The sequence below is a fragment of the Megalobrama amblycephala genome, linkage group LG12 (genome assembly GCF_018812025.1).
Source record: "Megalobrama amblycephala isolate DHTTF-2021 linkage group LG12, ASM1881202v1, whole genome shotgun sequence".
Classification (NCBI taxonomy): Eukaryota; Metazoa; Chordata; class Actinopteri; order Cypriniformes; family Xenocyprididae; genus Megalobrama; species Megalobrama amblycephala.
Window position 1 is genome coordinate 16,609,428 of NC_063055.1, and position 12,160 is coordinate 16,621,587.

Genomic DNA, 12,160 nt, shown 5'->3' on the forward strand with positions numbered 1-12,160 from the left:
ATTACTGGCAAACACACAACAAACATGTAATTACTTAGCATGGTAAAAACAAAGATTGAGGCCCTAAGGGCACATGGTTTCCTCCCATTGCATATTTATGGAGCCCTATAAAGGGACATCAGATACCCCCTTTCCACCAGGACGAACCGGGTGCTAGTTCAGAGCTAGTGCTAGTGCCAGTTCGGAGTTGGTTCAACTGACGAGCCTTCTAAGAACCAGTTTTTCTTTCCACAGGCTAGAGAGCCACCACAGAGCCAGGTCTTGCGTCACTGTATACGTCTCATATTTCACAGCAAAGCTAGCGCCGCAGTGCCAAACACAAACACACCAAGCTTGTTCGAGATGCATCGGATTCTCGCATAGCGATCGGCGCATGACATCAAAGCTCCGCGAGAACGATCCAAAAGCACAAGGAGTCGTATGCTCTACAAACGCTCCCGCGGATCCGCGGCACCCGCCGAATCGGTCCGCACTGCTCCGATGCATCTCGAACAAGCCTCCTATCAACAATCGCGGATGCTCATAGCTTTGCGAACCTACATCGGCATCCAAACACGACTCGCCGTAATTACAATCGAGCTGCTATTAGCTCGATTAGCTGCAATTTCAAAAATGGCGGTCACAAGTTTCTTGTTGGTCACGGTAACCCCGCCCCCAGCCCCTGACGCAAGCGGTTCTTACTTCTAGCCCAGCAACGTTTTGGTGCTACTTACGAACCACTTTTCCTGGTTCGGAGCTGGTGCTTTGTGTGTCGAAAGACAAAGAACTGATTTGAAACTAGGCTCTGGCTCCGAACCAGCACTCAAACTGCCTTGGTGGAAAAGGGGTAAGAGGGTCACCGTGATTTTGCCAAGTAAGACATCTTTGTTGATCGTGGAACAACATTCCAATCAACCAATCAGATTTGAGGGACAAGTTTACCATTTATGTCAAGTTTAGGCTTGCAACCAGGGTTAGGTGCTTCTACATCAATGTTATTCACCTCTCTTTCCCCTCTGATTTTAGGGATAAGTTATGGGTAGGATTAGGTTTAGGGGTAGGAATAGGGTTAAGACTAAATTTTCAGACTGGAATATGTTGAAAATATGTTGATCCAGGAACATGTCTTACTTGGCAAAATCACGGTGACCGAAACCAGATATAGTCTTATTAGTAGGAGATATGAGGGTCTGTGGCTCTAGCATTGGAAAAAGTGTAACGACTAACTTGGATCATATGCCTTTTAAACCAATCACATTACAGTGTTGACACCATTGAATGTCATTCAGAATGGTACGATCAGTCAATCACTGTTTGCGGAGACCATAGAAATGAATAAGAAATGCTGTTAACTGAATCATACCTGTTGCGCAATTGTCTGTGACTTTTCTTATAAAACAGCATTTTTTTGGTGTGAACTCAATCCAAAACGACTGTTTAAGAGAAAACATGTTGAAGATTGGTAAGCCATTTTCACAAAAAAACAGTTTGTTTAGTGTAGTAAAGCCTCTCCTCCATTGACATCCATTAAAAAAAAGGCCTCTGGTCTCCTTCCCTGCATACCGCAGCATTAACAGGTGTTACACTTTTTTTGCTACTCTTGTAGGCTTGCCTTCAAGTGGCTTTGGGGATATGGTGATGGAAGGAAAAAATCTGTTTCAATGCTTTTGCGTTGTCTTGCAGAACGAGAGGGTAACGCCTAAGTCCCTTTCAAGGAAAGTCTGTTCACTCGGTGGCCATATTTGCAACGCCTCCGGGCAGCTATTTCGGGCATCCAAGACCAAGTCCTATCTATTTGAATGGGGGAATCCTGAAATCTCAAAAACTGCTTGGAGAACTCGCAATTAAATAACGTATTTCAAACCAGCAACAAAATCTGACATGAACTGTCCCATAAAAGTTGTTTCTTATGCTCAAATAAGCGTTAAAAAAGTGTATTTTTCAGGCTAGACGAGCCAATGCGAATGTGCAGTCCTAAGCGTGAGTCTCAGGTTTTTATGGGAACCGGAGCTTCTAACGGCAGCTGCAGTGACGCAATGACTTCATCAATCAGCGACTGGCTCTTTTACTTAGAAGGCCGGGACGTATTCCGCCATATTGTGCGTTGCAGTTTTTCCCATTCATAACAAGGAGTGAACAGTCTTTCTATATCTATAGTCTTTGGTAACGCAAACACTTTGTGAGTGAATGCAAAGTTTCTTGGGGAAATGCAAAACATTTGCAAGAGAACGCAAAAATGTTGACATATAATTTTTGCCCCTATCTCATATTTTATTTCATCACCATGTCCCTTTAGGGGTTCCATACATATTCCTTTCTATCACCATGTCCTTATAAGCCTGGAACACACCAAGCCCTACGGTCGGCCGTCGGGCGGTTTTTGTTCGTCGGCCGACTAAGTTTTCTCAGTGTGTTCTGTCGGCTGAAGTTGGTCCTTGTCTGCTTTTTTTCGTCCGATTCGTCATGTTAAATCAGCGTCGGAGCTTGTCGGTCAGTCGGGCCATCTGATCATTCTGATTGGCTGTTCAGCTACTGCCACCTGCTGGTACGGAAAGGCATTTCTTCTCACGCAGGTGCAGAACGGACATGCTACTTGGCCGTCGGCTGTCGAGCGTTGGTTTGGTGTGTCAGGGCAACTTTGGACCCAGTCGCTGCCGACTTGAGCCAACCCCGCAGTCTGCTTTCTTCGCCACTAGTTCGTCGGCGTCGGCTTGGTGTGTTTCGGGTTTTAGGGGCTTCACGCTGAACAACCATTTTTACCAAATCAGTTTTTTAAACATGTTTGCGATGTCAATAAACCAGATCATTTTTGATCATGATGTCAGCACAGCATAGAATCCTTCATGGCTCGAAAGCACTAATTCTTGCTAATTTAGAACTAGGGCTCTATTATAGCCACTACAAATCTGGAGCATGTTTCCTTGTGTGTTTGTGTCTCACAGTGGCAGTAGCTGACAGAGAGGTTTGATGACAATTCCCAGCGCCACCCCTCTCCCCAGTCCTGACGCCTTATCCAGAACCTTCAGTCTGAGGGCCAGATCTCCCAGACTGCCCTGCTGCTCCTCTGGCTCCTGGAAGAAGAAGTCTTCATTGAACACAGGGTTACGGCAGTTCCTGATGATGGCACTGTGTTGCCTCTGCAGCTTGCCTGGGGTGAGGCTCAGGGTCAAGCTGCAGGTCAGAGGTCGAGGGTCACCAGGATCTCTCAAGCCTTCCACAGAGACTACACGGATTCGAATTGTCGTAGAGCACCTGGCTGCACTGGACCTGAAAGCAGATATGCGCACACGGCCTCTCTGAGGAAGAGGAAGCACATGCTCCTGATGGAAGCGTTCCTGGCAGTGCAGCATGTCCAGTGGGAACTGGATGGGCGGGGCTAGTTTGGTGCAACGGGACATTTGAATAACTTTAGCTCGGGGATACACTTTTGACTTTTTGTCTGGAGTGGAGTGAAATTTATTTTTTTCATATTTAGAGGCACAAATATCTTGCTGAACTGGATCTTCAGAGAATGACTGTTCACTGGTGAAATCCTCTCTTCTAATTGGTGGAGGAGTGGAATAAGGGGAGGAGTCAGCAGAGGGAGTGTCACTGTCTGTGCTGGCCATATTCAGAACTGCTCTACAGGAAAATTTGGGTGTTTTGATGGTCATTCGCTCCAGTGTGTAACCGGTAAGTGCTGAATGGAACAAAGACTCTTTGCGACGTGTGTTCGGACTCTCGAATAAACCAGACTCGTAGCATTTCAGTGAATATGGGATGGGCTTGAGTTTGTTCAAGGCTGCTGTAGATTTGTTTAGACTCGCTCTCAGTGACTGGGCAGTACCATGTCTTGACAATGATGTTTTTGCTGAACTGATGAAAACTTTTTTTTCTTCATTCAGACATTGGACGATTTTTTCTGTGTCTGCCATGAGGCAGCGCTTGGTCAGCTTGGGCGGCAGAAAAAATTCAGGAATTTTATCAGGTGTGAGGACGTTGCTATGCAGTTTATTGAAGATGCTGGTCTTGGCTGAAATCTCCTCTTTATTTTTGCTGATAAGGTGATTAATCTGCATTGGTAGGCTTTCTGCTCCCGCCTGTACTTTCTGAAGGATCCACATTGTGATGGATAATGCTGAACAACAACAAAGAAAGTTTTAGAAAGTTAATGCACGTTAAATACTATTTTAAGCAATTGTCAGACATAAGCCGCGTTTCCACAGCAGGAACTTTCCCCAGGAACTAGTGACTGCAGGGACCAGGGTCTAAATGAAGGTCTGGGTAAAAATTTCCCCCTCAGAAAGTACCTGCTCGCTAGGTAGTACTTTTCCAATGTTCCGGAACTTTCGAAGGTGGGACATGGGCGCTGAACATGCTGATTGGTTGAGTTTACACAGCATTTTGATCCAGCTGGACTTAATCTTCACGGTACTTTAGATCGCAATGGAAACAAGTGCCCTTCAAGGGTGCAAAAATGCCATTTGGAATTTGCCCAAAGACAGCTGGGGGGAAAAAGTTCCTGGGACAAATTGTTCCGGGTAATTTCGGTGGAAAATCAGCTATAAGTTGTGACCCAAATACTGCACTATACACTATACACTTATACTATGCACTATGTTCTCTACTATCTAGTGTATGAAGTTTAAAAGGTTATTTTGTCATCCAGCATCCACTTAAGCTGCAACTGTTGAGTGGATGAAGTGTCCACCATTCCACACTTTGTTTAATTGGGTTAAATAAGTGTATAATCCAGGTATTTGAAGTGCACCTTTTCTTGTTGGAATTTTCATTTTTAAAATAGTGCATAAAAACATGAATAAAGATGTACCTATGATAAAAAAAATATGAATACAAAATATTGTCATGACATTCTACACCAACATGACCTTTTCTATAATCCTCATTTGAACAAATATCTTTCATCTTGTGCAAATTATTATAACCAGCTTAATTTATAACTTTTTTTTGCATTTTCCTTCCTTTAGAAAGACCAGATCATTATATTGCGTTTAACAAGAAGTATAATACATATTATTTTTACTGAATGGTGCCAATTCTTTTTGATCGTTGGAATAATATTAAAGCAAACTAAGCGTTATTTGAATAATATATTTTCACTAATATATCCATCAACTGATAAGTGAACAACAATCTTCAACTAGACACTTTAATGAAATAATGTTCATCACATAATTTAAAGAAACAAAAGTAATACAATTCTTATTATATAATATAATCATAATTTACTGTTGCAGTTCCCCCAAACTCACAGTCAATATAAAATCTTGAATTGCAGTGACAGTTATTGTCTGTTATTCTCACATTTTATAAACTTTTAACCAACAACGTATAACAATAAAATAAAATACAATAAAATATTAATAGTAGAAGTACAAATATAAACCTGTTACAGTACTTATTAATCTACACTACCATTCAAAGTTGTTTATTTGTTTGTTTGTTTTTAAATGAAAGACATTTATGTTACTACTTCAAATAAATGCTGTTGAATTTATATTCATTAAAGGATCCTGAAAAAATGTATCATGGTTTCCACAAAAAATATTAAAACATACAACACTGATAATAATCAGAAATGTTTATTGAGCAGCAAATCAGCATATTAAAATGATTTCTGAAGGATCATGTGACACTGAAGACTGGAGTAATGATGCTGAAAATTCAGCTTTGCATCACAGGAATAAATTACATTTTTAAATATATTTAAATAGAAAACAGTTATTTCAAACTGTAATAATATTTGAGCCTTGGTGAGCATAAGAGACTTTAAAAAAATAAAATAAAAATACCTACCCCAAACTTTTGGACATTAATGTTATTAATAATATATAATTGTTAATTGTTAATTCATATTTGTTCATAATACAGTCATGTTAATTTAACTGTGTATTACAAGTACATATTAAGAAATACATATCGACCTTCCTTAATAAAAGCTGTGAAAGTATTGTTCATTGGTAGTTTATGATGTCTAATGCATTAATTAATGTTAACAAATTATAGTGAACTGTTTCCAAATTGTGAACTATATTGTGATGATTTCTGTCCTTACCTGTTTGGATGATCTGTAGTGGAGTTGCTCTTCTGTGGTGAATGTGTAAGTTTAGTGTTCAGTTTGGTCTGTTCATCATTTCTTTTAATGCACAGTGGCCAATCATTTTCTGTCCTATAGGCTGCCTCTCTCTCCTCTGTGTGTAGCCTGATACAAATGGTTTCCTTTTGATATAAAATCCTCACAACTGGTTTCAGACAAGCTCTCACAGCCACTAACCTATACCAAAACAGTTATATCACAGAGAGCCACACTGTTCTCAGATCAGATGGATGTGGATATATATTTTTTTATTTTTCTCACATTTAAAGGTCAACAGTGACATCATTTGTGTCACTTCAAAGATTAACCTTTCCTTAGAAAACAGTCTGGTCAGGCTGTGTTCTCCGGTTTCGCCTTCATGTAGAGGTCAGAAGTCCCGCTTCCCAGCTGATCTGAGACTAGTTTCCTGATTAAAGGTTGACGTCAGGATTTGGGTGGGTGATTTATCCACAAAATTTGCTCTCTTGTATGTCAGTCTGTCTGTAACAATCAAAGTTTTAAAGGAAATTAATACCTTTATTTAGCAAGGACACATGAAAATTTCCTGAAAAAGAAATGTATCTCAGATTCCACAAAAACTTTAAACAGCAAAACTGTTTTCAACATTGATAATAATAAGAAATGTTTCTTGAGCACCAAACCAGCATTTCAGAATGATTTCTGAAGGATCATGTGACACTGAAGACTGGAGTAATGATGCTGAAAATTCAACTTTGCCATCACAGGAATACATTATATTTTAAGTTATATTAAAATTGAAAAAGGTTATTTTAGATTGTAATAATATTTCACAATATCACAGTTTTTACTGTATTTTTTAATCAAATAAATGCAGCAATGGTGAGCATCAGATATTTTTTTAAAAAACATTAAAAAATGAATGGTAGTTCATTTTGAGCAGAACAAAGTTCTGTCATGAAACTCTAGATGGCGCAGGCTGGTCCTTAAAGGGTTAGTTCAGCCAAAAATGAAAATTCTGTCATCAATTACTCACCCTCATGTCCTTCCATACCTGTAACACTGTCATTCATATTCAGAACAGATTTCATCAAAAAGATCTTTATTTGTGTTCAGAAGATGAACAAACATCTTAAGGGTTTGGAATGACACAAGTGTGAGTAATTAATGACAGAATTTTCATTTTTGGGTGAACTATCCCTTTAAATCAATCTGCTTTGCAATCACATCATTCTTTATAAGGCACAGCTGATTGGTTCCTGCTGTATCAGTAGCCAATGAGTTTGCTGCTTAACCTTCAAATAGTTGGTCATCGTCTGCTGTAGCAGTTGCAGTCAGTGTTTGCCAAGTCTGCGGTTTTCCCGCGGAATTGGGCTACTTTTCCACTGTTGCCGCTAGTTGCTTTTCATGTCCGCAGGTTGAATCGACCCAAAATAAAGCAACATTTAGTCACTGGAATACGAATTTTATCAGGGAGCCTCGCCAAAAAAGTGAATGTTACCCCCCGTAATGCGATTTTTACCGTGGGACCCCCCTGAAATGCGATTGGGCTAGTTTTGAGGTGCAATTGGGTGGGTTTTGTTGTGAAAACTGAACAACCCTGGTTTCAATGTACTTTCAGAAACCCCAGGGGTGCGGGAAGACATTTTAGGTTGGGGGTGCTGTGTGGTTTTTTTTTTTGGTTGGGAATATTCCTTAATCGAAAGCTCAGCCAAATAGCTGAGCATAGCTGTACAGGGTTGGGTTTTATTTCTCATCTCCATGAATATATCTAGTAGTAAAGCTAATGCAAGAGCTAGAAATCAATTATTCCTTTGCTAATACTTCCTTGTCATCGTGGAGAGCACAGTTCAGTTCAACGACATACGTCACAGGAGCGCAAGTGCTTGTGGAAAGGAGAGAAAGCCGGCGGCCACGCTTTCCACACGTTTTTAGATGTGACTTGTGAACAGCCCCTAAAACACGTCAAACACTAGCAATAGTTTGCCTAGTCAAACACGAACACTAGTTTAAACAGCAGACACACCGGGGCATTTGACTTTTATCACATCATCATTGCTTGCAATCGTAATGCAATGGTCCGGTCTATGGGACATAGATTAAGCCTTTATAAGCGTTATTAAGCTTTTCTGTCATATACAATACAAGATCCTGCACAGCGACAAGAAATAAAAATGAGCACAAAAAGCCTGCCTACCTTACACAACACCGAAAGTGGACTTGCGCTGAGGAGTAGAATTCTTTCTATGCACACTGCAACGGTCACAAAATGATGTCACACTCTGCATGTATGTTTTAAAAAACATAATTTAACATAACTCGTTTTAATAGCCCAGTTTAAGTGTTTATTACAAATAAATTACTACATGCTGAAAATTAATAAATGTAAATGAACAGAAATTTGCATTGCATTTACAATCCTGTGAAAACTGCAGCACCCCCACTTCCCACTCCCCTGAGAAACCCTCCTTCTTCCCCAGCTCCACCTGTATAGAGTTGCTATGGGTAATTCATGTATGCTATATTGTACAGCAGAAGCATGTCTTACTTGCTCACAGCAGCGTGTTGTGTATGTATTGGCAGTAGCAAATCCCGTACTTGCTCAGCAGCAGCAGCATAGCAGATCTATTCCTCCAGAGCTGGCACCAGCACACACGAAGGCGACCGTTTTAAGGTGACCCTTAATGGCAACGCATCATGCAGCCACACTATGACAGGTGTGTATTGCGTTTATTTTGTTTTTCCTTTATTATTCAAAATATTCACAAACTTGTTAACTATATCATGAATTCTATGATATCAACAAAACACTGAGCGCATCTGTCTCTGGCTCAGCACCAGCAGCGCGAAAGCATGCTTGAATTTAGCAGTGATGACCAAACATATCAACACTGTCAAATCCATTACCATGCCAAGCACTCCAAAAGTTGTCATGACAGAAATTATGTTTATAATTAGTGTTTTTCACTGATTCATATATGGCACATTTGTTTACATACCTCACACATATGTATATTGATTATCGCATGCATAATTGTAATTCATTAAGAGGTTGTTTTGTTTCTACTCTGATCATTGTGAAACTGGTTATGATTTCACAATAAACTACTGAAAACATCAAGTCAATATAGCATATATATAACATATCAGTTTCACACAACAATTTGAGTATTAATTTTTTTATTGATGAGTTGAAAAATTTCAGTGAATTGTGGATTATACCAAAGGTATTATGGTATTTAACATCATTATGGCTTTTTAGGGCAATTACAATGGCAATTGTACTCCAATTGATATTATCATCGAATACAGTCCTGCAGCACCACCTGGTGGATTCTTAGTGTTCTTATGCTTTTTGATCTGTTTTTGTTAATAGGCCTGCTGCACTGTAGTGTTTTTTTTTTTTTGCTTTTTAAAGATATTTAGACATTTAAAGGGTTAGTTCACCCAAAAATGAAAATTCTGTCATTTATTACTCACCCTCATGCCATTCCACACCCGCAAGACCTTCGTTAAACTTTGGAACACAAATTAAGATATTTTTGTTGAAATCCGATGGCTCAGTGAGGCCTCCATAGCCAGCAATGACACTTCCTCTCTCAAGATCCATTGATGTACTAAAAACACATCTAAATCAGTTCATGTGAGTACAGTGGTTCAATATTAATATTATAAAGCGATGAGAATATTTTTGGTGCACCAAAAAAACAAAATAACGACTTATATAGTGATGGCCGATTTCAAAACACTGCTTCAGGAAGCTTCGGAGCGTTATGAATCAGCGTGTCGAATCAGTGGTTCGAAGCACCAAAGTCACGTGATTTCAGCAGTTTGGCGGTTTGACATGCGATCCGAATCATGATTTGACACAGAAGAATCATAACACTTCGAAGCTTCCTGATGCAGTGTTTTGAAATCAGCCATCACTAAATAAGTCGTTATTTATTTTTTATTTATTTTATTTTTGCGCATCAAAAATATTCTCGTCTCTTTATAATATTAATATTGAACCACTGTACTCACATGAACTGATTTAAATATGTTTTTAGTACCTTTATGGATCTTGAGAGAGGAAATGTCATTGCTGGCTATAGGCCTCACTGAGCCATTGAATTTCAATTAAAATATCTCAATTTGTGTTCCGAAGATGAACGAAGGTCTTACGGGTGTGGAATAAATTTCATTATTTTCATTTTTTGGGTGAACTAACCCTTTAAGATTCAAAAGTTGTTTTTGAGAAACGGGGTCACTAGAGGGCACTTTTAACTCGGGCTACCCTAGAAATAGTAAATGATAGAGGCAAATCTCTGGTAGGGGATAGAAGCTCGAAATTTGCCTGTAAATTGGTAAGAAACGAATACATAATAATTATTCTATTTAATTTCTTCAATGTCTATTTTACACGAAATACTACTGGAATTTCTCAGTTTTATTGTTAAAATGAATTATTTTCCAACCTGTAGCGGAAGCAGCAGAGAGAGCGTGATCACATACAACCTATTACATTTATCAGCGCTTCTCAGGATTAACCAATCATATTTGTTTGTGATTACTAGCTAGATGTTTTGAAAACAATTTAACGACTTCTAGGGAGAATTTAAATGACATAGACCAATCCTTGGAATTATATGGTAAAAGTAATGATTAGATTTAAAGTACAAACTTCTCCAATGAGACAAAAAACGTCCTGGAATTTGAATGCGACTCAATGGGCGATTGAGTGTTTTGAGCCTCGATGCGCCCCCTGGTGGACGGATTCCGTCATGTAAATCCGTTACTCCCTTACTGGTGTGGTCACAGTCACAGACACGCGTCAGTTTGTACGTCACTCACGACATGCGGATCTTCGGTTTTGCATCCTTTCCGTGACAGTTCTGCCGGTGTCGGGTGAGCACGATAAGGACGCGCCTTCAGCTTGAGAACGAAGCTGCTCCATAAAGCGCCGAGTAAGTGTTTCTATAGATAACAGAACACGTGATGCGTGGATGAGCGGCGTGTCTGTGTAAAATGATAGGTAAAAAATCATCCGATCCGCTGCTCTGTCTGTTCATCAACCAACTAGCCGAAAGCTTTAGCTGGCAAAGATTACCTACTCATAAAGTCATCTAGTGGATTAAGTATTTTAATTTTTTAACAGCGACACAACAGATAACCTGAGGCGTAAGTACTTGAGTAATTGTACTTCATTGCTACTTAAATATATTGGATAACACTAGTCGAGAACTATTGAAACTGATTAGTTGTATTCTACATTTCTAAGAATCTTTTAAGTCGTTAAAATGTGATTTAAACATCAAATTGATATTTTAGGTTTATAATATTGATAGTTTCTTATGTCATATTTAGCTGACATGTCAAATAATTTCCCTATGAATTTTATTTGAGTTTTATGTAAAACAGCCAATGAAATGAATTTTAATAAAAATATGTCATTCACACATCTCTTTTAACCTAAAGCAATGCACAAAAAATAATTGCATGCCTTTTCTTTTCATGACTTCTGTGAAAATCTTCATTGTATCTAGATTTTCTTCAGTCAGTTTCAGACAGTATTATTTAGCCTATATACTATTATAGTGTTCATTTTATTTATTAGTATACTATTTAGAAGTAGCTTTTATATTTTTCTATTTTAATTTTAGTTTTAATTTTGCTAAGTGCTTTTGTTGTTATATAGTTTTAATTAATTTTATTAAGTCATTTAAATAATTTATTTCAGTCAACATTTCTAAGTTTTGTTCAAGTTTTAAGCAGCAGTTCTAATTTTGTTTAAGTTTTTAATCTGATATTTCCTCTATCTATAAATTTAATTAAATATTTTATTTCAGCTTTGTTTCAGTTACCAAAAAAAAAAAAAAAAGTTTGAGCTACATTTACACGACAACGGTGTACTAAAAGCGGAAAAGTTTTTGCTTTGCGTTTTTCACATACAGATGACAACTTTTGTCAAAACGATCCTATTCAAAGATAATTTACTCACCCCCATGTCATCCAAGATGTTCATGTCTTTCTTTCTTCAGTCAAAAATAAATTAAGGTTTTTGATGAAAATATTCCAGGATTTTTCTTCATATAGTGGACTTCAATGGAGCCCAAATGGTTGAAGGTCAAAACTACAGTTTCAATG

The 12,160-nt window shown here is 38.5% G+C and overlaps 2 protein-coding genes across 4 annotated transcripts in view; one reads left to right on the forward strand and one right to left on the reverse strand.

Moving 5' to 3' along the window:
• Positions 1–2,615: 2,615 nt before the first annotated feature.
• On the reverse strand, positions 2,616–6,306 carry LOC125280204 (C2 calcium-dependent domain-containing protein 4C). The gene is made up of 2 exons (XM_048210562.1): positions 6,035–6,306; positions 2,616–4,096 (listed from the first exon to the last, which is right to left on the reverse strand). The coding sequence occupies exon 2, from the start codon at positions 4,080–4,082 to the stop codon at positions 2,916–2,918; it is 1,167 nt and encodes a 388-aa protein (XP_048066519.1). The 5' UTR covers positions 4,083–4,096; positions 6,035–6,306; the 3' UTR covers positions 2,616–2,915.
• A 4,055-nt stretch (positions 6,307–10,361) lies between these two features.
• LOC125279485 (glycerol-3-phosphate acyltransferase 4-like) overlaps positions 10,362–12,160 on the forward strand; it is a 36,761-nt gene continuing 34,962 nt past the window's right edge. The window contains exon 1 of one of the 3 annotated variants that reach the window (XM_048209216.1): positions 10,362–10,380. The gene's annotated coding sequence lies outside the window, so the exon portion shown is untranslated. The other 2 variants (XM_048209213.1, XM_048209214.1) reach the window with 2 other exon arrangements.